Raw genomic sequence first — 27,585 nt, forward strand, 5'->3', positions numbered from 1 at the left:
TTGGGTACCGCAATCCAAGGGGCACTGTACTGGAGAACATTAACTGGGAGTCATTCTTTGTGATGTTCCTGTATTAGGAGGTGGTCTTTCTTCCTCTCTGTGGCCAAGGCAGGGGTGGCTTCTGCATCGTGGCACTGTTTCCTGATGTGTTTGTTTGTGCCCCTCACATACTCCAGGCAGTCAGGGTCACTTGAACACTACTTCACATCTGTGGCTGGAATTTAGAGAAAGTAGTAATCAGAGACGCCCAAGTTGGTAAAATTATTGCTGTGTGAATGAATAAACTAAAGTCAATTCAAGTAAATGCTAGTTCTTTCTTGACACTGATTAATGGTGAAAGGTCAAGTTAAGACTGTCTTTTCAAAGAGCGTTTTTCCCTCCACAGTTGCTAATTGGCCAGGAACCATTATCATACCCGTGTCTGGTCACCAGTGAAGCATTTGAAGTTGGTGTGCCTTTCTCTGACTTGGAAAAATTAGAAAGTGACATAGATAATATGTTAAAAGTTATGGAAAAACACTTGGAATCCAGTGATGAAGATGAAAAGGTTGGTTTGAGGAGATTTTCAAAACCATGGTGTTGTCACTTTTCTTCTCTGTTAATTACATCTTTATACTAATGTTTACCCAGATATCTGCCAAACATGATAGAACAGATTTAAATGTGATTTTCTGCAAAGTGTCAATGGAAGATTTGTCATGTGATTTACACAGTGTCTTAAAAAAATAGACATATTTTCTGACGATAATGTTATCTTAGTGCTATTTAACTTCTAAACTAGCAGTCTTTATGAGCTATTTTAACTTCATCTATAAAATATTTTTAAGAAAAACATAAACATTTGTTGTGTATCATTCAGATAAACATATGTTGACTATACTATACTTTGTAAGTTGGTTCTGCTTGGAACTGACAGTAGTTGACCTTGTGCTTTTTTCTTTTGAGTAATTTATATCTTTCAAACATTCAGATGGATGAGGAGAGAGCCCAGATTGAGGAAGTTCTACAAAGAGGAGAACAAATGTTGCATCAACCTATGGAAGATACTAAAAAAGAAAAGATCCGTTTGCAGTTACTACTTTTGCACACAAGATACAACAAAACTAAGGTATTGTCATGGGGGAGATTCTTTTCCACTTAAATAACTATTTCAGCTCTGCCATTCAGATGTTTGATGTTGCAAATCTAATGATTTCTCAAATCAATGGAGAAATCAATGATTTCTCAAATCAATGAGACAGCAAATCAATGATGTCTCAAAACAAACCGATTGCAATGGTATCTCCTTCTCCTTTCTAGTGTGTATTGCTAGATAGGTTTATATTTTTGGATGAGGCAACACTAAGAAAATAGAAACATGAAACTTTATTATGGGCCATCCCTTTTGGATTTCTGATAATGTTTTAAACCTTTGGGGTGTGACTTCCTCCTTCAGTTCTGTAGTTTATGTGTGGAGGTCTTGAGCACATTGAAAAAAAATTCTAGTTTACAAATAACTAAATTTGTGACATTGATAAAATATGGTTTATATTCTAGAAAAAGATTCACCACCAGCTCCCTTTTCAATGGCCATCTTTGCAGCTGCATTGTAAATATGCTGGTGTTCCTTAGAGGTCTGTTAGGTAATCCTAGAACCAGTCTTCATTGATGATGTTGAAATCTACTAGAAGATTCAGGTTTCTTGGCTTGCTGTCTATTGGATGTCTCCATCTATTTGTACTGCTGCCTTGTAACAGGTTCCAAGTTGAACTAGCCCTCTCACTTCCCCCAACCTGTTTCCTACTTTATTCCCTATCTTAGTTAATTACTTTTCAAAACTACCCATTCTCAAGGTAGAAACCTCACAATCATCTCAGTCATTTCCTGTTGCTCATAGGCTTTGTTCCTCACACCACATTGAGGAAGGATTAAAACCATTAGGTCCAAATGAAATAAGATACGGGCCTGAACCAGCAGCTGAATCCAGTTCTACCAGTTACTTGTTTTATGAACCTGGGAAAGTAACTTCCTAAGTCCTCTATCCCTTCCATAATTCAGATTCCTGTGATTTTTACCTGTTAGTTATTCCCCAAGCTTTCCATAACTCCAGCCCATCTTCTGTATTTTTCTCAGGATTATTCCTCACCCCCCAAGTCATGGCTGATTATACGATTCCTATTCCAAAGAACTGGTTCAGGAATATTGTGAAATGCAGAAAAAGCTTTAAGTGCAAAATTTGTCACTGTAATGATATATAGAGGCTTTGGTTTGACCTCTGCCACCTCTATGATTCACTATCATTCCCCAGGTACTATAGCTTTACTGGCTTTTTCTACCTTTTCTCAATATACTGGTGACTTAGTACCTCTGGAGTCTTGCTAATTTTATTGTTATTCCCTGCTGTGAGTTTTATCTTCTTATTTTATCTGAAAACTATGTTGTCTCTTAAGACTCATTTCCATTTTTATCTCTAACATCTTTTAGATTATATTATACTTCTTTGTTTAATTGTTGCTTTTAAAGGTATCTTTCATCTCTGGAACTTCATCTTTGGGCCACAAATCAAAAATCATTAATGATCCAAAATAGAGATAATTTTTAGACTTTTGATACATAAATACATTTGCTTTTGAAAGTATTAATATATACTATTACAGGGTGGCTTCATTTTGGTTTCACTAGCATTAGTTATTGCAAATAAAATGATTTTAAAATATTAAAGCATTTTTGTCCTTCTTACATTAACCTATATACTTCTTCAAATCTATAGTTTTTAAAACTGTTAACTGTGAACATTAGAATCCCTTGAGTAGCTTAAATAAAATCAAACCTCAAACCAGTTAAATCAAATTCTTTCAGGTTGTGCCTAGGTGTGGAGACTTGAAAAACAAAACTTTATAGATGAGTCTAAGGTACAGTCAGCATTGAGGACCACCAGTTTAGTGGACTTGTTTTCTCTCCTTTTCTTTCTTTTCTCTTTTTTTGGGTGAGCAGTGAGCCACTGCATGCTATGGGCAATATTTTACCCCCAGTTAAATGATTTGAAAAAGTTTATGTGGATGAGAGGAGGTGGGAAAGAGCCTAGAAAGGATTGGGTGGTGTGTGCAGCTAGAAAAAGCTGGAGCATGAGAAGGATATTAGCTGAAAAAAGTTCTTTCACTTCCCCCTCAGTGAGTTTTCATTTGGATTAACCTCATTATTGGGCTTCCCTGGTGACTCAGATGGTAAGGAATCTGCCTGCAGTGAGATCTGGGTTTGATCTCTGGGTCGGAAAGATCCCCTGGAGAATGGAATGGCTACCCACTCCAGTATTCTTGCCTGGAGAATCCCTTGGACCTAGGAGCCTGGTAGGCTACAGGCCATGGGGTCGCAAAGTTGGACATGACTGAGCTACTAACACTTTCTCTTCACTTTTCACTTCAACCTCCTGATGAATTCTGATTGGAAATGGGAAAAGGAGTGAGAGGAGAATTGGGTGGAGATTGGTGAAGAGAGAAAATGGAAGGAGGTGACAGGCAGTAGGGAACTAGAGCCTATTGTGAAGGGAAATTAAATTTCTTATTTGTTTTTTAACAATGGACTTAATTTTTTAGAGCAACTTTGGGTTCATAGCAGAGTGTCTACATACACCCTGTCCCTTCACTCCTAATACACACACAGCCTCCTCCATCAACATCCCACCACAGAGAGGTATGTGTGTTACAACTGATAAATCTACATTGACACATCATAATCAGAGTCCTTAGTTTTTGTCAGGGAAGGGACATTAAGCTTTCAGTCAAGATCACACTCATCTATATGCATTAGTATACTGTATTGGTGTTTTTCTTTCTGGCTTACTTCACTCTGTATAATAGGCTCCAGTTTCATCCACCTCATTAGAACTGATTCGAATGTATTCTTTTTAATGGCTGAGTAATATTCCATTGTGTATATGCACCTCAGCTTCCTTATCCATTCATCTGCTGATGGACATCTAGGTTGCTTCCATGTCCTGGCTATTATAAACAGTGCTGCGATATGAGCACTGGAGTACATGTGTCTCTTTCAATTCTGGTTTCCTTGGTGTGTATGCCCAGTAGTGGGATTGCTGGGTCATATGGCAGTTCTATTTCCAGTTTTTTGAGGAATCTCCACACTGTTCTCCATAGTGACTGTACTAGTTTGCATTCCCACCAACAGTGTAAGAGGGTTCCCTTTTCTCCACACCCTCTCCAGCATTTATTGCTTGTAGACTTTTGGATAGCAGCCATTCTGACGGGCGTGAAATGGTACCCCATTGTGGGTTTGATTTGCATTTCTCTGATAATGAGTGATGTTGAGCATCTTTTCATGTGTTTGTTAGCCATCTGTATGTCTTCTTTGGAGAAATGTCGGTTTAGTTCTTTGGACCACTTTTTGATTGGGTCATTTATTGTTCTGGAATTGAGCTGCAGGAGTTGCTTGTATATTTTTGAGATTAATTCTTTGTCCGTTGCTTCGTTTGCTATCTTTACTGATTTACTCAATGTAAATGGAGTAAATTTTTGGTCTTGAAAAAACAGAGGCTCTCTGAGCAAGACACTGGTTGATAGATGCGAAAGCCAAGTAGGAGAACAGATCCTAGTTTTTTTTACTCCTTTTCTGTGATTACTCAACCTGTAAGTACTTTCTTTGTGTCTTTTTTCTTTTTCCTTAAAGTTAAGAAGAGGAACAACTGAACTTCCTTTTATGATGTGCCAAAAAATTGGCATGTTTAAAATTAAAATCTGAAAAGTTATTATTAAGAAATATTTCACATCTTTTTATTAAAATTGGTTCCTGAGTGAACACATTTTTTTTCAGCTTTCTTTTATATTTACTTAAAATGTATAGTTTGCCTTCTTAGACATACAAGTAAATACCTAGACATGTTTTCTGACTGAAATTTGAATGTGTGGCATTAGTCTAATAAAATTAATATTAGTGTCAGGTAGAAACAAACCTGTGGATACAGTTAAGAAATCAGTGGGCTTGCTTCTCACCTGGCTCTCCAGGACTGCCTATCAATTGGTGAAAGTCATAGTTTATCAAATTCCAGGAGACAGATAAATGCAGACTGCAAGAGTCAACACCATCCTAATCATGCACTGTTTTTAACCTTGGTTTTAGGTCTCATTTAGGAATTGTAACCATTTTCAGTTATGACCATGTTCACTGTCATCATTTTTTAAAAATTATTTATTTATTTTGGGTAGTACTGGGTCTTTTTTGCTGCACATCCTTTTTCTCTAGTTACACTGTGTGGGTTTCTCATTGCAGTGGCTTCTCTTGTTGCAGAGCACAGGCTCTATAGTGCACAAGCTTCGGTAGTTTTGGCACGTGGGCTCAGTAGTTGCAACTTTGGGCTTTAGAGCACAGGTTCAGCAACTGTGGCACATGGGCTTAGCAGCTCCATAGCATGTGGGATTTTCCTGGATCAGGGATCAAACTCATGTCTCCTGCATTGGCAGGTGGATTCTTTACCACTGAGCCACCAAGAAAGCCCTTTCAGTGTCATCTTTGAGTTTACAGAGGAGGACCATTTTTCGGAAGTTCAATGTAGAAACCTGATGAAAGTGTCAAGGAAACTACTGTAATTCATGAGTCGGATGCTCTTTGACCATTGGCAAGCAATTATTAAATGGTAGCTGTCAAAGAGTAAAGGACTTGAACCCAGGGACTAATGGCCTATCCCAGAGAGTAATTTACTGTTTAGAAAGCTCTGATTAGAGGATACAGAAAATACTACACCAGGATAAATAATTGTCCACCTAAGTTAGAACCTGTCTGAATTTAGCATGGTAGGACCTATCATCTTATGTAGGGCATTCATATTGTGTTTTATTGTTCTCAGAGATTAAGATTATATACTGAATTGCCTGGATATTATTTTGATTAAAACTCCCATTGCATTTGTTATGTTATGTTACGAATACATGTTGCACACTTATTTACTTTTTCACCAGCAAGGCCCAGAAGTGTTTAATCTAATTGTGAAATTAAAAAAAAAAAGGAGTGTAATAATAATGGTATTATTATTATTATTAATAACAATGATATTAGAACTTTTATTTCATACAGAATTTCATGATTTGCAACATATTCTCATTTCTTCAATAATTTTGGAAAGGCATTGTTATACTTTCCTATTTTCTAAATGAGTTTAGTGGTGTAAGTCTTAAAGAAAAACCTTTCAAGCATTAACAGCTTATTTAAGCCTTTTAACAGCAGGCTACAGAGAGATTGTTAATGGTTTCCATAGCAGTGCAGGGAAACTTTTAAAAAATTAAGACAAGTTTTAAAATTTCTGCTTATGGTATTGAATTTCTCCATAAAATAATGTTGATTTTTTTAAAAGTTTTTTATTTACTGCTGTTCATTGTGAGGATATTCTAAGAGATGTGTATTACTATTACTGATGTCTATACAGGCAGTCCCTGTTCAACAGAGAACAAGTCAGCTTGCTTCTGGAATTAGATCACCACCCCTTCCCACAGATTATCTGGTTGAAATTAACAAAGTTTTACTTTCCATGGATGATGCTGAATTATCACTTAATACTCCAGAGCTCAGTTCTGTTGTCTATGAAGACTTCTCATTTCAAGAAGATTCTCTGAAGGTAAATATCCAGGCAGTACATTTTGAATACCTGCAGTTAATATAGAAATAAAGCAAGAAATTTGTCACTGTGCCTACTTAAATGGTCTTTAGCCTTTTATATTTGTGCCAAGGAATTAATAATATGTATGAAAAACAAACTTTTCCTATATTGCCAATGAAATGCTGTCAAAAATTTTAATTTATTAATAGTAGGTATGGATTTTTAAGTGTCCACAGTTTTTTTTTTTGCAATGTCAGAGGTATTTTAAAATCAAACACATGCACAAATCATATTCCTATCTTAGAAACTTGATTGTCATTTGATGTAAAATGTCAGCATTTATCTTACCACCTAGAACAATTTGATTGTCTAGTGGTTAGATATGGAATGGCATGTTGATTGTAAGTTAATTAGGGATCTGAAAGTTTTCAGGTAATTTGCAAAAACTATTTGATATCATTAAGACTCATATATTTTGATTGCATTTTTGTATCATGTCATAATAAACTTGTTGATAGAGTTGATAGGTTTATTTGATAACTCAGTTTTGTCATTTAAATTAGCATTATTAGATGTTTGAAAGTATATGTAATTTCTAGCTTTAAAAGACTTCATTACCTTTACAGAATATTATTAAAGCTTTTTATATGTCCTGTACAAATGCTACTTTGAACATCACTGAAGATTTTTTTTCCCCGCTGTTAGGATATTATGTAGCATACCTCATGCTTTGGCCTGTAGTGGCCCATTATTTTTTAAAAAAGTTTCCAGTTTTGATGAGCAACAATTATGTCTCATTATTTTCAAGTAGCTTGTTCAATATAAATTTTTGGTCTCTTGTGATTCCATTCTTATATCTCTTTGCTGGCTTTTGTTAATTTATGAATATATCTTTGTAGAATATCAAAGACCAACTGGACAAACTTGGAGAGCAGATTGCAGTCATTCATGAAAAACAACCGGATGTTATCCTCGAAGCTTCTGGACCTGAAGCCATTCAGATTCGGGATACACTTACTCAGTTGAATGCAAAATGGGACAGAATTAATAGAATGTACAATGATTGTAAAGGGTATGTGCAAATTAATATTTAATTGTTTAAAAGACCTGTAAATTCATATGTACATTAAGATTAATGAAGATGTGTTTCACATCCTTATATTAGGCCCTGTTTAATAAATTTGATGTAGTTTCTTAAAGAGGAATCAGATCATATATATATGATCATTTGTAACATAATATATGGCCTTTGGTATATGTTCTTTGGAGAAATGTCTCTTCAGCCTCTGCCCATTTTTTAATTGGATTGTTTGATTTTTAGATACTGAGTTGTGTGAGGTTTTTACATATTTTGGATATTAACCCCTTGTCAGACGTCATTTACAAGTAAGTTCTTCTCAGGTGGCAGGTTGCCCTTTCATTTTGTTGATAATTTCCTTTGCTGTTCAAAAGCTTTTTAGTTTGATGTAGTGCCATTTGTATGGTTTTGCTTTTGTGGTCCTTGTCTGAGGAGACACATCCCCCCAAATACTGCTAAGACCTATATCAAAAAGCTTATTGCTTATATTTTCTTCTAGGAGGTTTATGGCTTCAGGTCTTACACTTAAGTCTTTAATCCATTTTGAGTTTACTTTTGAATATAGTGTGAGAAAATGGTCTAGTTTCTTCTTCTTCTTTTTTTTAACATGTAGCTGTCCAGTTACCTCAACACTGCTTATTGAAGAGATTGATACTATATTTGGAAAATTCTAAAAACTCCATCAAAAACTGCTAGAACTAATAAATTGAGTAAAGTTGCAGGAGACAAAATTAATATCCAGAAATCTGTTCCACTTCTATACACTAATAACAAACTCTCAGAAAGAGAACTTTAAAAAAAAAATCCTATTTACAGTTGCATCAAAGTGAATAGAAGACCCAAGTATAAATTTAACCAAGGAGGTGAAAGACTTGTACTCTGGAAACTATATGACACTAATAAAAGAAACTGAAGACAACAAATAAATGGAAAGATATATGGTGCTCATGGATTGGAAGAGTTAATATTGTTAAAGTGTACGTACTAACCATGGCAATCTACAGATTCGATATAATCCCTATCAAAACTTCCATCACCAGTCACATCCACAACTGGGCATTGTTTCTGCTTTGGCTCCATCTCTTCATTCTTTCTGGAGTTATTTCTGTACTCTTTTCCAGTAGCATATTGGGCACCTACTGACCTGGGGAGTTCATCTTTCAGTGTTATATCTTTTTGCCTTTTCATACTGTTCATGGGGTTCTCAAGGCAAGAATTGGTTTGCCATTCCCTTCTCCAGTGGACCACATTTTGTCAGAACTCTCCACCATGATCTATCATCTTGGAAGGCCCTACATGACATGTCTCATAGTTTCATTGAGTTGGACAAGGCTGTGGTCCATGTGATCAGTTTGATTAGTTTTCTGTGATTGTGGTTTCTATTTTGTCTGCCCTCTGAGGGAGAAGGATAAGAGGCCTGTGGGAGATACTGACTGTGGGGGAAAATGGGTCTTGTTCTGATGGGTGGGGCCACGCTTATTAATCTTTAATCCAATTTGCTGTTGATGGTCGGGGCTGTGAGCCCTCCCTGTTGTTTGACCCGAGACCAAACTATGGTGGAGGTAATGAAGATAATGGCGACCTCCTTCAAAATGTCCAGTGCACACACTGCCACATTCAGTGCCCCCAACCCTGCAGCAGGCCACCACCAACCCATGCCTCCGCCAGAGACTCCTGGACACTCATGGACAAGTATAGGTCAGTCTCTTGTGAGGTCACTGCTCCTTTTTCCTGGGTCCTGGTGTGTACAAGCTTTTGTTTGTGCCCTCCAAGAGTCTGTTTCCCCAGTCCTATGTAAGTTCTGGTGGCTCTCTGGTGGGATTAATGGTGACCTTCTCCAAGAGGGTTTATGCCACACCCAGGTCTGCTGCACCCAGAGCCCCAACCACTGCAGCAGGCCACTGCTGACCCGTACCTCCACAGGAGACATTCAAACACTCAAAGGCAGGTCTGGTTCAGTCTCTGTGGGGCCTCCTGGTGCACACAAGTTTTGTTTGAGCCCTCCAAGTGTCTCTGGTGTGTATGGGGTTTGATTCTAAATGTGATTTTGCCCCTCCTACCATCTTGCTGGGGCTTCTCCTTTGCCCTTGGTTGTGGAGTATCTTTTTTTTGTTGGGAACTAACATTCTCCTGTTGATGGTTGTTCAGCAGCGAGTTGTAACTTCGGAGTTCTTGCAAAAGAAGATGAGTACACGTGCTTCTACTCCACCATCTTGTGGAGAGCTGTAAAGAGCAATATTGCATAGGAACCTGGAATGTTAGGTCCATGAATCAAGGCAAATTGGAAGTGGTCAAACAGGAGATGGCAAGAGTGAACACTGACATTTTAGGAATCAGTCAACTAAAATGGACTGGAATGGGCGAATTTAACTCAGATGACCATTATATCTACTACTGTGAGCAAGAATCCCTTAGAAGAAATGGAGTAGCCATCATAGTCAACAAAAGAGTCCAAAATGCAGTTCTTGGGTGCAATCTCAAAAACAACAGAATGATCTCTGTTCGTTTCCAAGGCAAACCGTTCAATATCACAATAATCCAAGTCTATGCCCCAACCAGTAATGCTGAAGAAGCTGAAGTTGAATAGTTCTATGAAGACCTACAAGAACTTCTTAAACTAACACCCAAATAAGATGTCCTTTTCATTATACGGGACTGGAATGCAAAAGTAGGAAGTCAAGAACCTGGCATAACAGGCAAATTTGGCCTTGGAGTACAGAATGAAGCAGGGCAAAGGCTAATAAAGTTTTGCCAAGAGAACGCACTGGTCGTAGCAAACACCCTATTCCAACAACACAAGAGAAGACTCTACACATGGGCATCACCAGATGGTCAATACCAATATCAAATTGATGATATTCTTTGCAGGCAAAGAAGGAGAAGCTCTATACAGTCAGCAAAAACAAGACTGGGAGCCGACTGTGGCTCAGATCATGAGCTCCTTATTGCCAAATTCAGCCTTAAATTGAAGAAAGTAGGGAAAACCACTAGATCCCTCAGGTATGACCTAAATCAAATCCCTTACGATTAAACAGTGTAAGTGACAAACAGATTCAAGGTATTAGATCTGATATACAGAATCCCTGAAGAACTATGGGCGGAGGTTCATGATATTGTACAGGAGGCAGTGATCATGACCATCCCCAAGAAAATGAAATGCAAAAAGGCAAAATGGTTGTCTGAGGAGGCCTTCTTTTTTCAGTTATCCTATTTGCATATATGCATCTGGCTAATGTGGCAGAATTTCAAGGACGTTGTGGATTATGTTGATTGCCAATATTCATGCCATTTTTGTGATTATAAAAATTTTAGCAAATAGTTTTTTCCTAGATATTTTTTTTAATTGAGCACAGAACAATGTTCTCTTATGTTAGGAAATTCTTCTCTGTCACATATTAATTTTATTATTTTGTTTTCTGTCCTTACTAGATTTCATTTGCTGGGAGGTTGTCTCTCTTATTTGGTTTGGCCCAGCACTTGGATGCATTAGTTGTTGATGTTCTTATTCATACCTCTAATTTTTGTTTTGCTTTCCTCTTCCAACCTTGGTAACCTATCCTAAAATGTTTATTTCCCCCTTTCATGTATATCTAGTTTTATAGGCAATACTTGAGTACTCCTTTCTATTCTGTTCTTTTCATAGAACATCAAGGCAAAGGCAAATATCCTGTGCTTACATGGTTTCAGTTATAGGTGATAATCACACCCGGTGACCACCAAGTCCATTTGTCTACACGAGGTCTCTATGCTGTTTTGCCTGTGATTTTTTTTTAAGTATTATTGGTCTGTGGTAAAAGATAAATACCTTGAAAATAAACAGATATCTTTCTTTGAGAACTCCTTTATACCTCCTTTGCAATAAGATGAGTTTGGGAGGGAATATATCAAGTTGGAATATTAGAGACAGTAAACTTACATGCTTCTGTTTCAAATACAAACCATAGATGGGGTAAGACTTGTACTTTGAGTCCTTTGATTCTCTTAAAGTCCATAGTCCTTCACAATTCCCTGCTCTCTCCCATATAAGCTGGCTGAATTAGAGAGGATGAGCGAGTTCTTTGAATTCCATCTGAACATGGATCTCTCTGTCTTTTTATTATTATTTTTTTTAAATATAAAACCCACAAGTATGATGCTTAGATTTATTTGGAATTTATGTTCTGTTTTGATGGTGATTATCTTTACTAAGTTTAACATTTCTATTCTCAGTCTTTAGATCTTCAGAGCAGCCTTTCTAGCAATATTTTCTATTCACACTGCACCATCTCAGAAGTCAGAATTTATGTTTGCTGTGTTTTTACAAATGATAGTGAAGATTATCTTAATATCCTCTCATCATGTTTTGTTTGAAGTGCTCTTATTTTTGTCATGCCCAATAGAATGTTGCTTCCTGTGGGCACTCAGCAAATATTAACTGAATTTTCAAAATGATTTTCATGGAAGAAGGAAACATAAACATTATTTAGGAGTTAGCAATGTTAGAGACCATTTTATTGCTTTTTAAAATATTAATATTACCTTTTTATTACAAACTATTTTGTATTATCACTAAAATTTCTGAGATCTTTTCTAAACTTCTCCTGGTACCAGTACTCTAAACAAAAAAGGCAGACAGAAATTCCATAGGATCCCAAGCCAAGAAGGCTTTTCCTCCTCATACTTATTTTATTTTGTTCCAGATATGACAAGTACTGGAGTCTGACTTTATCTCATTTCTAATGAGTTAGGTTTGGATAGAAGTCTTGGTAGTCTTTGTCTCATTGCCTATCATGAGCTTTACAGCTACTCCCATCCTGCTGTGTGTTCCAATCAGTGAGACACACCAGGTTAGTCACCACACAGAGTATGCGTTAGTCTACTTGGGCAGCCATAATAAGATACTGCAGGTAGCCTAAACAACAGACATTTATTTTCTCTCGGTTCTGGAGGCTGGAGGTCCAAGATCTAGGTACCAGCAGAGCGAAGTTTCTGGTCAGGCTTCTCTTCCTGGCTTGCAGATGGCTACCTTCTTGCTGTGTCCTTACATGCCTTTCCTCTGTGCTCTTGCAGAGAGACAGACAGACAGTAGCAGAGAGACAGAAAGAGATACACACAGAGAGATTTCTGATGTCTCTTTCTCTTATTAGGACAACAGTCCTATGGGATTAGTGACCGATACGACCTCATTTGGACTTTCCTTGTGGTTCAGGTGGTAAAGAATCCACCTGCAATGCAGGAGATGTGGGTTGAATCCCTGGGTCAGGAACATCACTTGGAGAAGCAAATGGCAGCCCACTCCAGTATTCTTGCCTGGGAAATCCCATGGGCCACAGTCCCTGGGGTCACCAAGAGTCTGACATGACTGAGCAACTAACACTTATTATCTCATTTAACCTTAATTACCTCCCTAAACACCCTGTCTCCAAATATAGTCATGTTAGGGGTTAGGGCTTCAACATATGGATTTTGAGGAGGACACAATTCAGTCTGTAGCACAGAGTTAATAGCCTGCAAGGAAATTTTGAAGTGTTTTGGCCTTTAGGTTTTGTTCTAGCTGGGAACTAAGTGTTCTGGAAATAAAATACCCTATTTTTTCCCTAAGAGAATAAAGTAATTAATCATATTTTACATTTCATGATATCTGAAATGTTAAGTGTTCAAAGTTGGGTGGGTTAACATGCCTGCAGCTAATCTATCTTGATTTTTGCAGACAGAGATGCCTGTCTATTCAGTTAGAAAGCTGCCTAATGTGTGTGTGTCTGTGTGCATGAATGTGAGGAGGGGGGTGGTATATGCAGATTACTTTACTCTTGGTATGATGCATATTTCTCTAAGAGGAATCATTAACAGTAATCCATTACGAAAGCTGGTCTTATAGAGCAGTGAGCTGTGAATTCACTCATTTTGAGGCTTTCAGTTTAAATGAGATTTGAATTTCCTTTTTAGAAAATTGCTTCTAGGCGGTCCTGGAAAGTTTGGAAACCCATTTTATTTTGTTTGTTGCCCCTTAGTTATTTTGATAGGGCAGTGGAGGAGTGGAGACAGTTCCACTGTGACCTTAATGACCTCACGCACTGGATAACAGAAGCTGAAGAGTTACTGGCTGGTACTTTTGCTCCGGATGGTGGCTTGGACTTAGAGAAGGCCAGGATACATCAGCAGGTGAGTGCTTTCTGTAAGAGGCTGGAGATCTGCTGAAAACTTGGCTTATTTAGTATGCACCATTTAAGACAGATTTTAAAAGGAGGGGCCTACAATATGAATTTTTCAGGGGTATACAGACAATCTGTCATTTTTGTTCCAGTTCTAGTTTTTGGTTTTAAAGGTCTAAGAAAAAAAATAGTCTTTCAATTTTAATTAGAAATTTAAATAAAAATACTCTTTAGTGAAAAATATGAAAACAATTTTATTTTTAAAATTTTATATTCAGAACTTATAAAATTTTATACTCAAGACTCTATCAAGGACAAAAAGATGTCTGTATACCTCACCTTTATTTTCTATAGTTAAACACTTAGAGATCTTATTTTTCTTTGTATCATTGATCATTATTATAAAAGTAAATTATTTTTGAGTTATATCAGGGCATCTGCTCATGTAAGTCTAATTCAGTCTTGGGAAAATAGAACACAATAGCTAAATCAGTTCTGCTGATGGTAATAGGTCATTAGAAATAATGGTCAAAATTTCAATTTACCCTTGTTGAGAATATTTTCTCTTTTATTAATTTTTTAAAGTATATTTAGTGTAGAAGGTTTATGAGGAGTTAGAGAATACTTTTATTTTCTCATAAATATGTTAATACATTTTTCTTATTTTTAGAGTCATAGAGAAGTACTTAAATTTGACTTTAAAATATCCTTTCTTAATCCATTGCTTAAAATTTACAGACCAGTGAAGCAATGTCTCAATAAAATGCACACTGAAGTTTATTTACATATGGTAGGACATAATAATATATGGGAGTAGAGGGTTTAAACAGTTTTTTAAGAGACACTTTCAAGCCCGTGTTTAGAGGATAAGGAATTCACTTTAATCAAGCATGATTGATGCTTATGTGTCAATATAAAAAGCTGTTATTTGTTTTATGTTATTAGGCTGTTCTCTTTCACTGTATTTTGCCTGATGACATTCATAAGAGTGGGTTAGATTTCAAAATAGATTTCATTTAATCTGCTGATTGAAATGTAGTTAAAGTGTTAAAAATGCCTTTTTCATATACATGAAATAGCTTTCCAGGGCTTTGTTTCTCTAACACTTATATTGACACCACGCTGCGGTACCTAAATGGATTCACTGCCTCAGATCAGTTTAAGTTAGCAGTGGAGTTAATCTTGAGTGGTTCTCTGTTACAGGAACTCGAGGAGGGCATCAGCAGCCACCAGCCGAGTTTTGCAGCACTAAACAGAACGGGGGATGGGATTATACAGAAACTCTCCCCGACAGATGCAAGCTTCTTGAAGGACAAGCTGGCAGGTTTAAACCAACGCTGGGGTGCAATCGCTGCAGAAGTGAAGGATCGGCGGCCAAGGTGATTAAGCCGTGATAACTCAAGGGCACGGGGTGAAGGTACTTGGGCAGAACCTTTTGAGATACAAGATGATGAGTTCCAAGTTCTTTTTATCATCTGATATTAGGGGGAGGGTGTGGCTCCTCCAGTATTCTTGCCTGGAGAATCCCATGGGCTGAGGATCCTGGTGGGCTACAGTCCTTGGGGTTGCAGAGAGTCAGACACGACTGACTAACACTTTCATTTTTTGCTGTCACATTACAAGAGTTTTGTTGACGTTTAAGACCTCCACTGTCCATGGTCTGTATTTTTGTGTTTTTCTATGTTTAAAAGGCCATCCGTAGCCTAACTTTTCTACTTAGATATGTCAAAAAAATCTTCATTCCTCTTTTTTTCTGACTGTTTATTATGACACAGCGACTTTGTGACAGGAACTTGAAGCAGGTGGAGGAACACTCTGGACTCTCTGGCTGAAGATGGGGTTTCAGGGCAGGCTTCTCCCTCTGTCTCTTCCTGACAGGGTCTCTGGGTCTTGATGAGGAATCTGTCTCACTGAGGAATTCTTGGTGTCTAAGGGTGCCCTGTGTCTTTATATGTCAGTGCTGTGTACATAATACAGTTCCTCATCTACATGACATAGTCAGTATAATTTATTATTGTGTTTTTATGTCAGATTATGTTGCACTGCTCCACATATTATTAATACTAGGGTGTCTTCTGGTTGCAAACATGTTTGATTACCAGTGAATATAATACTCAACATTGCACATATTATTTCATGTATTACTTTACCATTATTTGAAATTATGTTTGAGACAGTCAGGATTTAATGCATGATACCTATTTTGCTTAATACATTTCATCTTGAGAGGGTGAGTTAATGGTAGTTTTGGTTTAAAATCTCCGAGATATTTTTTTCTGATAATTTTAACTCTGTAGATGATATATTATTTTAGTGATAAACTATTGTTTTGTTAAAGGCCAGTCTAATAATTTATCAAGTTCAGTATTATAGTATAACTAAAATATTAAACTTTGAGTATTTGGCTTGTGGCTACTTTTTGAAGATTTATTCTCTTTTACTGTAAAAATGCTGCTGCTGCTGCTAAGTCGCGTCAGTCGTGTCCGACTCTGTGCGACCCCATAGACGGCAACCCACCAGGCTCCCCCGTCCCTGGGATTCTCCAGGCAAGAGTACTGGAGTGGGTTGCCATTTCCTTCTCCAGGGCATGAAAGTGAAAAGTGAAAGTGGAGTCGCTCAGTCGTGTCCGACTCAGTGACCCCATGGACTGCAGCCCGCCAGGCTCCTCCGTTCATGGGATTTTCCAGGCAAGAGTACTGGAGTGGGGTGCCATTGCCTTAATAATACATGCTTATTGCGAAAAGAGCTTTTGCCTACTGTAGAAAAATTTTTATTTGTTTATTTGTTTAAAATTTTTGGCTGTGCTGGGTCATTGTTGTTCCTTGGTCAACTTTTCTCTTGTTGCAGCAAGCAGGGGCTACTTTCTAGTTGCAATGTGCAGGCTTTTTATTGTGGTGGCTTCTCTTGTTGCAGAGCACAGGCTCTGAGGACACACGGGCTTCAGTATTTGAGGCTTGTGGGCTTCAGAGTGAGAGCTCAGTATTTGTGGCACATGTACTTAGCTGCTCCATGGCACGTGGGATCTTCCTGGACCAGGGATGGAACTCGTGTCCCCTGCATTGGCACGTGGATTCTTTACCACTGGACCACCAGGGCAGTCCTGGCTACTGTTCATAAACTAACATCATCTTTTATTTTGTGTGGTTTGGTAAAAGTCAAATCATAGTTTGTCTTGATTGAGAGGTTGCCATGTGGCAAAGACAGCATTTGGCCTCATTTAATCCTCACAACTTACCCTGTGAGGGGGCTATGTAGATCCATTGTACAGCTTTGAAAACTGAGACTCAGAGTGGAGAAGTGAAGTATTAATAACTGTCCAGGGTCTCACAGAAAGTTACTGACAGAACTTAATCTCATGAATACTGTGCATGTAAAAGGTGGGTAGACCTCAGAGCTCTCTGGCTAAGTTTCCTCCTATGTGAATGAGAACTGGGATATCTCAGAGGAGTGTCATGAGGATTAAAGGAGACACTTTTTGTAAAAAGCTTATGCCCTATCTATTCATACTAAACACTCAAAATATCTAGTTCTGTTAGAGTAAGCTAACCTATTACTTACTCTCCAAGCATGATATTGCTGAGTTTTGCCAATGATTGACTGAATGATTTGATCAGTATTTATGAACTTTGTGTTTAGCACAGGGGATACAAGTATGATTAAGGAACTCAGAGGGACTATGGTGAAGAAAATGTTTAAAGGAAAAAGTAATCTGATGTGATTAAAGGGCACATTATTATTATAAGGAGATTGTGTGTTGTCACAGACTCAGGGTTGATGGACTGTGGAATTCAGACATCCAGGGGAGGGATCCTGAAGCTGGTTTTGAAGAATTTATAGCAATTTCCTGTAAATTCTTCTTAGGGATGGTCTTGTAGGGAAAAGGTACAGAACAGGCAAGGTGGGAGGCATGAAATAGTGCGACTGAGTAAGAAATCTGTGAAGGTTAGGTGGTGAGAAGGGCTGGGGGGACCAGGGGCAGGGTGGGGAGTCCCATAGGATTTTATGTGTCATGCTAATGAGTCGGCACTGCCAGGAGATCAACCCCGTCAGTCCTCAAGGAAATCAGTCCTGAATATTCGTTGGAAGGGCTGATGCTGAAGCTGAAGCTCCAATACTTTGGCCACCTGATGCAAAGAACTGAGTCCTTAGAAAAGACCCTGATGCTGGGAAAGATTGAAGGCAGGAGAAGGGGACGACAGAAGATGAGATGGTTGGATGACATCACCGACTCAATGGATATGAGTTTGAGCAAGCTCTGGGAGTTGGTGATAGACAGGGAAGCCTGGCCTGCTGCAGGGTATGGGGTCACAAATAGTCGGATACGACTGAGCAACTCAACTAAACTAAATGAGTTGGCAGGGAGGGTCCCTCTAGCCTGCAAATGATCTCTTCCAGGTCTTAAGGAAAAAGATGTACTTGCTGGTATAAAATTAGCAATAACTGTAGAAATTTCCCTAATCAATTTCAAATGGATCTCTGTGGAATGTGGTAATTATTGCTTCTGGGACTGACATGGTGAAGCTAAAAGATGTTCGACTCATTTTTTTGAGAAGAGGAAAGAATAATGAATCTCTTCGTTAGCATCTTGTATTTTAACTAAAACAGTATTTGTTTTCATAAATTCATGTTTAACTTTAGGTTTGAGTTTGTCTTAAATTAGGGTCACCTTGCAATTTTATGGGCTTATTATGTGTACTGTTATTACTCATTGAGAAATAGCACACAGCTCAATTTATTTTTGTATTGAGTGTCTTTTGTTAAATATTTGCACAGTTCAGCAACTTATGGTGTTATTCCTTAATGAGCAATTGTTATCTACTGTTTGAACATGAATTTATAACTTGTTTTTACTTAGTGATAACATTTAAAATGTAGATTATATTTAGCTAGTTTGCAGATGAAAATTTTGTGTGACTCAAATATGTCTTATTGAAATTACTTGATAATGTTAGTTTTCCTCATAGATATATTTTCAAAATACTACATCAGTTGTGATTATGAAACACTGGAAATTAAAATTGCTACTTTTTTTTGAAACACAAGGTCAATAGTAGTATTTTAATTGTTTCCCCAGTTGTTATTTAAAGACTCTTCAATACAGAGGGTGAATTACCTGTTTGGGTTCTGGTAGTCTAAACAATTCATATATAGCTTTATTTATTTATTTAAATCTTGAAGCAGTGTTCTCTCCTGATGAATACTTAAAAATGAAAACTTATGATCCTATGGAGTTTAGTCTCTAAGTCATGTCCTACACTTGCAACTTCTTAGCCTAACCCGCTAGGCTCCTCTGTCCATGAGATTTTTCCAGGCAAGAATACTGGAGTGGGTTGCCATTTCCTTCACCAGGGGATCTTCCCAACCCAGCAGTTGAACCCTGGTCTCCTGCATTGCAGGCAGATTCTTTACTGGCTGAGCTGCTGGGGAAAGATATGATTCTGCAGTGATTATCATTAATTTTTTTAAATTAAAGGTTATTTACAAAGTTGTGTTAGTTTCAGGTGTACCACAAAAGTGATTCAGTTATACATATACATAAATATATCTATTCTTTTTAGATTCTTGTCTCTTATAGGTTATTTCAAAATACTGTATATAGTTCTCTGTGCTATAGAGTAGGTCCTTGTTGGTTGTCTATTTTATATATGGTAGTGTGTATATGTTAATCCCAAACATGTAATTTATTCCTCCCTCTTTCCCTTATTAGATTTTTCAACATTAAAATACTCTCCTTCAAATATCACTATCTATTAAAAATATAAGATTTATTTAGCATTTTATTCTGTATGTATTGCATCATTGTGTTAGGTGTATTTGTGATTGAAAAGAAAAAATTATAGCCTTAAAAATGTAAATTCTTATTAGGGATGACATAATGTAATTCTTTTAGAAAATTGCATTCTATTTTTAAGCCAGCAGCTAATAGCAGGAGCTATAGAAGCGATACCACCACCAAGTTCTAAATAGCTTTCAAACTCTTTCTTAAAAATACATAATCTTGTTTGTCAAATTCTAATCATATTCTCATCTTTTGACAGATGGTTTATATAATTATAAATGTTATTCTTATAACATTAAAAGATGTACTTAAGGCAGTTCCTTTTTTATATTCATATGACTGTTTCCTTATGTCCTTTAAAACTTTGGCTTTGTTTTTTCTAGACCCATTTTTGTAACTTGGTGCTATATTCAAATATAATACTTGTTTTAATGAGCTCATCAAATTCCCATTTTTCTTGTCTTTCCTAATATTTCTAAAAATTTCCCATTTTTGATATCTTGCCTTGTTCTTGCTCTTTCTTTCCTATGAATAAAGTAGAGTAATAGTTGCCCCCTAATGTGAATGTCATATAATGATACCTTTCTATCTCCATGGAGTACTCAAAGAGAATTATGTATTTTTCCTTATTATTTTAGATAAAGACATTTTTCATGTTTTCTTTTTAAAGCCTCCATTATGCTGTACAGTGGTGTCTAGCTTTAAAAAGTCCTTTGTATTAAATTTCTACATAGTTTTTATGATGAAAGAAGAAACTTTCTTTAATTTCAATATTTTTTAATTTAATGAAGGAAGAAATCTTATTATATTTGCATATAACCTTGCAAAATGTATACGTTACTATTAATACTCATTTAGAAATATATGTTAAAATAATTGATACATATTAAGATAATTATTTTTGTGTGTTTGGCATATTTAGTCAGAATATCCAATGCAGATTTATAATGTTCTAGTTAATTGGTTAATTTTCTCAATATTTTTAAATATGGCCTTTTAGGTTAAAAGGAGAAAGTAAGCAGGTGATGGACTATAGGAAAAGACTAGATGAGATTATCTGTTGGTTAACAAAGGCTGAGAATGCTGTACAAAAAAGATCAACCACTGAACTGGAAGAAAACCTGCAAGAGTTAACAGTAAGTGATTTATTTGTCTCTATATTTGCTGGTGCTTTTTTGATGCATGAACATTTACACTAAAAATAAGATATTGCATGACTAAAGAAGAAAAGGGGAAGAAGCTTTGTATTTGTGGTAAGAGTGGTGAACTTTAAAGAGGAATATCTTTTTTTTTTTTTTTTAATTTTAAAGCATAACTGTTATTTCATCATTGCAGAGGTAAGGCTTCACTCATGTAAAAGTGATGTCATGTGGGTCTCAGTATTGGACCAAAGGATTTTAGAATATTTTAAACAGATAGCATCATTTTAGAATATATAATGCTGTGAAGTATGGTTTTTTGCTTTTGGATTTATAAGATTATTAATTACTGATTACTATCTATAAAATGAGTTCCACAAGAAGACTCCAAGTGACTTGAGAGTTACTGCAGCTTATTATTGACTTGGTGTCACAGTTGTGTTAATTAAATTTTCTTTGTTGATCTACAACCAGCAAGAATTGTTTAAAGTTGTACTGGTATACAACATATAAAAATACATAAAGGTATATAGGTATGTTATTAATAATATACCCAAATATCTATACATTTTTATATCCACAAATTTTATGTTTTTATGTTAAGAATTAAAGTACTTGTAGAGCAATAAGCAAAATGTGCTCACATTTTTATTAAACAAAAGAAATTGTGTGTGAGTATAGATACGTACACATGCATGCAACAAAGAATACCTAAAATGATACCCACTAATCTGATGAGAGATTTTGTCTAAAGGAATATGATTGAGGTATTTGGGGAAAGAAAATTTTAATACTGATGAAAAATACATGGCAAGTGGTTATTAAGTTTTCATTTCAAAATCTGACAAATATCTAACAAGCTTCTTTGTGTTTTATATAAAAATTTCAGTAGTTTTCTTGGAATATGCCTTTCGTAAACAATTTGGGGTCAATCACAAGGGTTGGGACAGTGTATTGGGATAGGTAGATATGCATGCATAAAATGCTCCTGTTGTTTCTGGGGTTTTTGGCCTTTCATTAGAATAAACTTCATTTTTATTATTTATCTAAGAACAGAATATTAAGTTGTCAATGTAAATATGATTTTATATGACCCTGTTAAGAGTTGCAGAGTTGGGAGCAGTAATTCATGTTCACACAGTGCATACTGAAAGTGGGAGTTCATTCCCAGATTAGTTACAGTTTGTTAACGTCAATTCAGGCTTCTTAGAAGTTTAATTTTCCATTTAATAAATTAAAGGTCCACATTTATAGGACTATTTCCCATAAAGGTTTCTAACACAGTTTCTTGATCTTTCTCTGGTATGACAACCTTTTAACCATACCTCTCGTCTGACTCCTTTAGGACTTAACCCAGGAGATGGATGTACAAGCTGAGAAACTCAAGTGGCTGAATAGAACTGAATTGGAAATGCTTTCAGATAAAAGTCTGAGTTTACATGAAAGAGAAAAAGTTTCAGAGAGCTTAAGAACTGTAAATTCATCATGGAATAAGGTGTGCATTAAGAATTACTGTGATACCTTTCTCATGTTTATTGATTTTGTTCTCAAAGAAGTGGGATTATTCAACTGTTTTAAATATACCCAAATATGGGCACATTTTACTAATGCTTACTAGTATTGATAATTATGTTTTTTTTCATCTGTCATAGATGGAAGCTTATGTTCTCAAAGAATACTTATTTCATATGGAATTTATATGCTATATACTATATTTACATGTTAGATTTATATGTTATATACTATATTAAATGTTATATGTTATATACTATTTTAAATAATGAGTATATATTAGAATTAGGCAATAAAATGCTAATAATTATGCTCTGAAAATGAAAGCATTAAAATAACTTTGTGATGTTGCATGTGACTTTTCATATATATAGATTTATTTTAAATGATTTTATTCATTCAATATGTATTTACTAGGTTCCAAGTAGGCTGTAATGGTATGTGGCTACCAATATGACTAAGATAAAGTCCTTTTTCTCATACCATTACTTCTTTTGCAATTGAATCAGAGGTAAAGTAATAGGTTTCTATTTGTTTTGGCTTGGGCACATAGCATAATGGGGCTTCCAAAGTGGCACAGTGGTAAAGAATGCACCTGCCAATGCAGGAGATGCAAGAGATGTAGGTCTGGTCCTTGGATTAGGCAGATCCCCTGGGGTAGGAAATGGCAACCCACTCCTGTATTCTTACCTGGAAAAGCCCGTGGACAGAGGAGCCTGGTGGGCTACAGTTCGTGGTGTTGCAAAGAGTTGGATATGACTGAGCAGCTGAGCACATACTCAGTAAGAGGTCTGTCTGGGACACTGAACAGATATGTTTCTGTCTTGGTTTGGACAGGACCCGTATCAGTCATTTTTCTTCCTCTCCATCCTTTTAAAATGATAGCAATCCTTCTACATCTAATGATTTAGGTGCTTTATTGATCTAGCCTCTCTGCTTGAGAACTACTGTCTTGGTGGGTCACTGTTACTGATGACTCACACAGTTGCATCTCTGGCCTCGACCTCTCTCCACACTCAGACTTCATCACAGCTGCGTGCTGAGCATCTGTACTTTGATATCCACGATATCTAACAGGCAACTGATGCTAACATACAAGACTGAGTACCTGACTCCACCTCCCTCTGGGGTCTTAGTTTACTTTTCCCACCTCAGTTACTGGTAACCACATCCTTATTATGGTTTATGCCAAAACTCTGGACTCAGTTTTACGACATGTGAATTATATCTCAGTTAAAAGCAAACAAATGAATAAACCCCGGAGTCACCATCATCAGCTTCTCCTTCAGAATTCCTGTCTCCTTGATGGACAGTTTGAAGGGATGGCTACGTGAGTAGATACACAATAAAGCAAATGGAACAATGTTAACAAATGTCAATATTGAGTGGCACATGGGTATTCCCTGGGCAATTCTTTCATCTTTTCTAAGGTTTGCAAAATTTCATAAACTTGGCCACTTCTCACTGCCACCATGGCCACTAAGTTGTTTCCTGTGTGATCATCATTGCCGTCATCTCTTGTGTGATTCCTGCCATGGCCACTTCATTAGCCTCCCTTTTGCCTCACTTTTCCCTTTGTCAGTCCCTTCTTAACAAAGCAACCAAAGTATTTGTTAAAAATCATTCAGGTCAAGTAAATCCCCTGAGAAAAACCTGCTAATAGTATTCCGTCTCATTCAGAGTAATGGCCAAAGTCCTTAAAGTGGCTTATGAGGCTGATCGTGTTCTGGCTTCCTGTTATCTCTCTGACTTCAACTGTTACGCTCTCTCCTTGCTGCTTTCCAGACATGTTGGCCCCGTGTCCAACATGCTAGACTCAGCTTGTGCATATTCATTCGGAGCACATGTATTTATTTAACACAGAGGGTGTCAATGGGTATTGTGTAGAATAAGGCATGGTGGTCACTTTGGGAGCACAATATCAGACAGAGCTTCCTTTATCACAGGACTTCACGTAGATTCTACACTAATTATGTGAATTATGAGCGTCTAAGACCAAGCAAAAGCAAGGCTTATCATGTAGAGAATTTCAACAGACACGTTTTAGGAAATACTAATCTGGAATGTTTCATTCATTCATGCTTTTATTTGCTCAGTAGGATTTTACTGGGCTCTCATTTTATGCCAGGCACCATTTTAAGAACTGGAAATGTAGCCAAGAGTATGAAAATGCTTCTTAACCCAAAGAGCTCACTGTGGGTGAGACAGGTAGATAAGCAATTATAACAAGGAAGTATCTGTGGGAATATAAAAGCACCTACCTAGCTTTGGGTGATAGCCATGGAAGGTTTTGTGGAGTTCATATCCAAGCTAATTGACTAAAGATGAATGAGGGTTAGTCAGATGGAGGATTGGAGGGAAAGACATTGCAGGAAAAAGAAGCATAAGTGACAGGAGCTAGAGGAGACAGAGAGTGAAGGGGATGTCAGGGAGGCAGGTGATGAGTCCACACTTGGACGTATCTGAACATACAGTTGCCAGGAAGAGTATGACTGAAGATATGTTTTGGAAAGTCATCAGTCTCTTAAAACTCCATCTAATAAATGAAGCAATTAGAAACCAGGACCCAGGGAGAGAGGCCAGGGACAAGCATAGAATATCTGTCACAGAGGTGGGAGTAAAATCATGATTGTAAAATACTAAGAGAATCAAGGGAGAGGGAGTAGCAGCATTAAATGTTGTACAGGAGCAGGCCAGCTAAGGACTGGATGACATTCTTGATGTCAGTTGGGGGTCAGGCAAGACTGCAGTGGATAGTAAAAGTGGACACAGAAGCTCAGGCATTGAGGAGGGGCAGGAAAACGGCAGCGAGATCATTTAGAAGAATGCTTTCTTTTGAAAATATCGTCATCCGTATTTATATACTATTCTTCTCTTTCTGTTTGGCCTGATGCGGTAGATATGCAGAGAAGATCATTTAGAAGAATGCTTTCTTTTGAAAATATCATCCGTATTTATATACTATTCTTCTCTTTCTGTTTGGCCTGATGCGGTAGATATGCAGAGAAGTGCCTGGTATGCTGAAGGAACGCTTCCAGGATCCCTGTTCTGTTGCTCAGACGAGAATTGCTGGTAAGATACAGTTTATTCCTTCACAAAATTTTTTATAAACATAGCAGAATTTTATGATTATGAGCGTTGTATGTGAATTAGGAAAACTTATTTAAGAACACAGTGCAGTTATGACATATTATTCTGCTTTCAATCATTTGAAAAGAATGTCTTCCCTAAACACAAGATGTATTTCACTGCCTTGTGTTCAAGGCATTTCCTCTCACGGGAAATAAGACTTTTAGCCTTTCTTGAGACCAACGTGGAACCTGAGCCCCAAAAGAGCTTGCTGAAGGCGAGGGGAGAGGTAAGGTGGGGATGTTGGGGGAATAGTTTTCTAGGGACGTGCAGCTTTTCAGCAAATGGATGGTAGTCATTGTGTTAGCATGTTCTGGAGATGTGCAACTAGGCTCTGATGATGACTGAAAACAAAAAGTTTGGATACCCCTGGAAGCCGGACTTGAGGATTTGGAAGAGGTGTCCATCTCAGGGAGGCTGTTTGTGGACAGATGCTGATCACTTAGATAGGGGAATGAAGAGCGTTTTCTCATTATTCATTTCCTTCTCTTTGCTGAGACTAGAGTGCAGGCTACTGCCCAGTAGCCACTGTGACCTCTGCTAATTAATCACTGCTTCGCAAGCTCTCTGAACCACCTTGGCCGGCTCTCCTGCTGTTGAGTCACCAGGCAGAACCTCAGATGTGATTAACCCTGTCTGCTTCCTGTGTGCCAGCTGCTGCTTCTCTCCTTCCTCCTCTGTCCTCCTCCTCTTCCTCCTGCTCCTTCTTCCCCTCCTCCTCTCTCCTCAATACTCCCCCCTTCTTTCTCCTGTTCCGCTTCTGGAGTCAGAAAGTGATGAGTGACAAGACTGTTTTTTTTTTTTTTTTTGAGATTGGAAGCTTGTCCAGGGCCACGTTTGTGTTCAGTTTTTAATTGTATTTCCCAATAGCTTGTACAGGAAATACCTGGCACCTGATTGGTTTTGTCGATCAAGATCCAAAGCACATGGATTAGCATGGATGTCACCTCAAGTTCAACTCCATAGCCATAGGGAAAAGGCCTGATGCATTTTGCAAAAGCACATTAGGTTATCATTTAGAAGAACGCTTTCTCTTTTGAAAATACCATCATCCGTATTCATATACTATTCTTCTCTTTTTGTTTGGCCTGATGCTGTAGATATGCAGAGAAGTGCCAATGACTTACATCATTATGTATCATCATTATGGCAAAGGAGCAGGGAAAATTTGAATGCATATTTAAAAGTACAAAAAACACAGCATTGTAAATCAACTATGCTCCAATAAAAATTTAAAAATATATATCCAAACAATAAAAATAAAAAATAAAGTACAAAAAACTGCCAGCAAAACTACATCTTGAATTAGGTGGGCAGTTTATTCTTCATAAGATATTCCTCCCTGAAGTGTGAAACCTGAAGCTTAATTCCAGTGTGTTCCACTCCTCCTATACAGTATTTTAATTCCGTTTTTTATTATTCTTTTAAAAATTATATTAAAAAATAAAGTTAACTACTTTTTTTTTTTTTTATAAATTTATTTATTTTAGTTGGGGGCCAATCACTTCACAACATTGCAATAGTTTTTGCCATACATTGACATGAATCAGCCATGGGTTTACATGTGTTCCCCCTCCTGGACCCCCCACCCACCTCCCTCCCCATCCCATCCTTCTGGATCATCCCATTGCCCCGGCCCTGAGCCCTTGTCTCATGCATCGAACATGGAATGGTGTTCTGTTTCACATATGATAATATACATGTTTCAATGCTATTCTCCCAGAACGTCCCACCCTCACCTTCTCCCTCAGAGTCCATAAAATTGTTCCATGCATCTGTGTCTCTTATTCTGTCTCGCATATAGGGTTATCGTTACCATCTTTCAAATTCCATATATATGCATTAGTATACTGTATTGTTGTTTTTCTTTCTGGCTTACTTCACTCTGTATAATGGGCTCCAGTTTCATCCATCTCAGTAGAACCGATTCCAATGTATTTTTTTTAATGGCTGAGTAATATTCCATTGTGTATATGTACCACAGCTTCCTTATCCATTCGTCTGCTGATGGACATCTAGGTTGCTTCCATGTCCTGGCTATTGTAAACAGTGCTGCGATGAACATTGGGGTACACGCGTCTCTTTCAATTCTGGTTTCCTCGGTGTATATGCCCAGCAGTGGGATTGCTGGGTCATATGGCAGTTCTATTCCCAGTTTTTTAAGGAATCTCCACACTGTTCTCCATAGTGGCTGTACTAGTTTGCATTCCCACCAACAGTGTAGGAGGGTTCCCTTT

General features: G+C 37.3%; 1 protein-coding gene across 6 annotated transcripts in view; it reads left to right on the forward strand.

Annotated features, from left to right (window-relative positions):
• Nucleotides 1-27,585, forward strand: part of UTRN (utrophin) — a 538,953-nt gene that overhangs the window by 217,237 nt on the left and 294,131 nt on the right. For 3 of the 6 annotated variants that reach the window (XM_081531053.1, XM_081531054.1, XM_081531057.1), the window contains 9 exons: nt 386-547; nt 971-1,108; nt 6,410-6,598; nt 7,480-7,652; nt 13,649-13,799; nt 14,993-15,168; nt 20,569-20,704; nt 22,053-22,202; nt 25,216-25,291. In XM_081531053.1, the coding sequence (XP_081387179.1) occupies nt 386-547; nt 971-1,108; nt 6,410-6,598; nt 7,480-7,652; nt 13,649-13,799; nt 14,993-15,168; nt 20,569-20,704; nt 22,053-22,202; nt 25,216-25,291 (1,351 nt within the window). Of the gene's footprint in view, nt 1-385; nt 548-970; nt 1,109-6,409; nt 6,599-7,479; nt 7,653-13,648; nt 13,800-14,992; nt 15,169-20,568; nt 20,705-22,052; nt 22,203-25,215; nt 25,292-27,585 lie in introns of those variants that run through there. The other 3 variants (XM_081531056.1, XM_081531058.1, XM_081531055.1) reach the window with 3 other exon arrangements.

The sequence above is a fragment of the Giraffa tippelskirchi genome, chromosome 9, assembly GCF_054371585.1.
Source record: "Giraffa tippelskirchi isolate mGirTip1 chromosome 9, T2T-mGirTip1v1.2.pri, whole genome shotgun sequence".
Taxonomy (NCBI): Eukaryota; Metazoa; Chordata; class Mammalia; order Artiodactyla; family Giraffidae; genus Giraffa; species Giraffa tippelskirchi.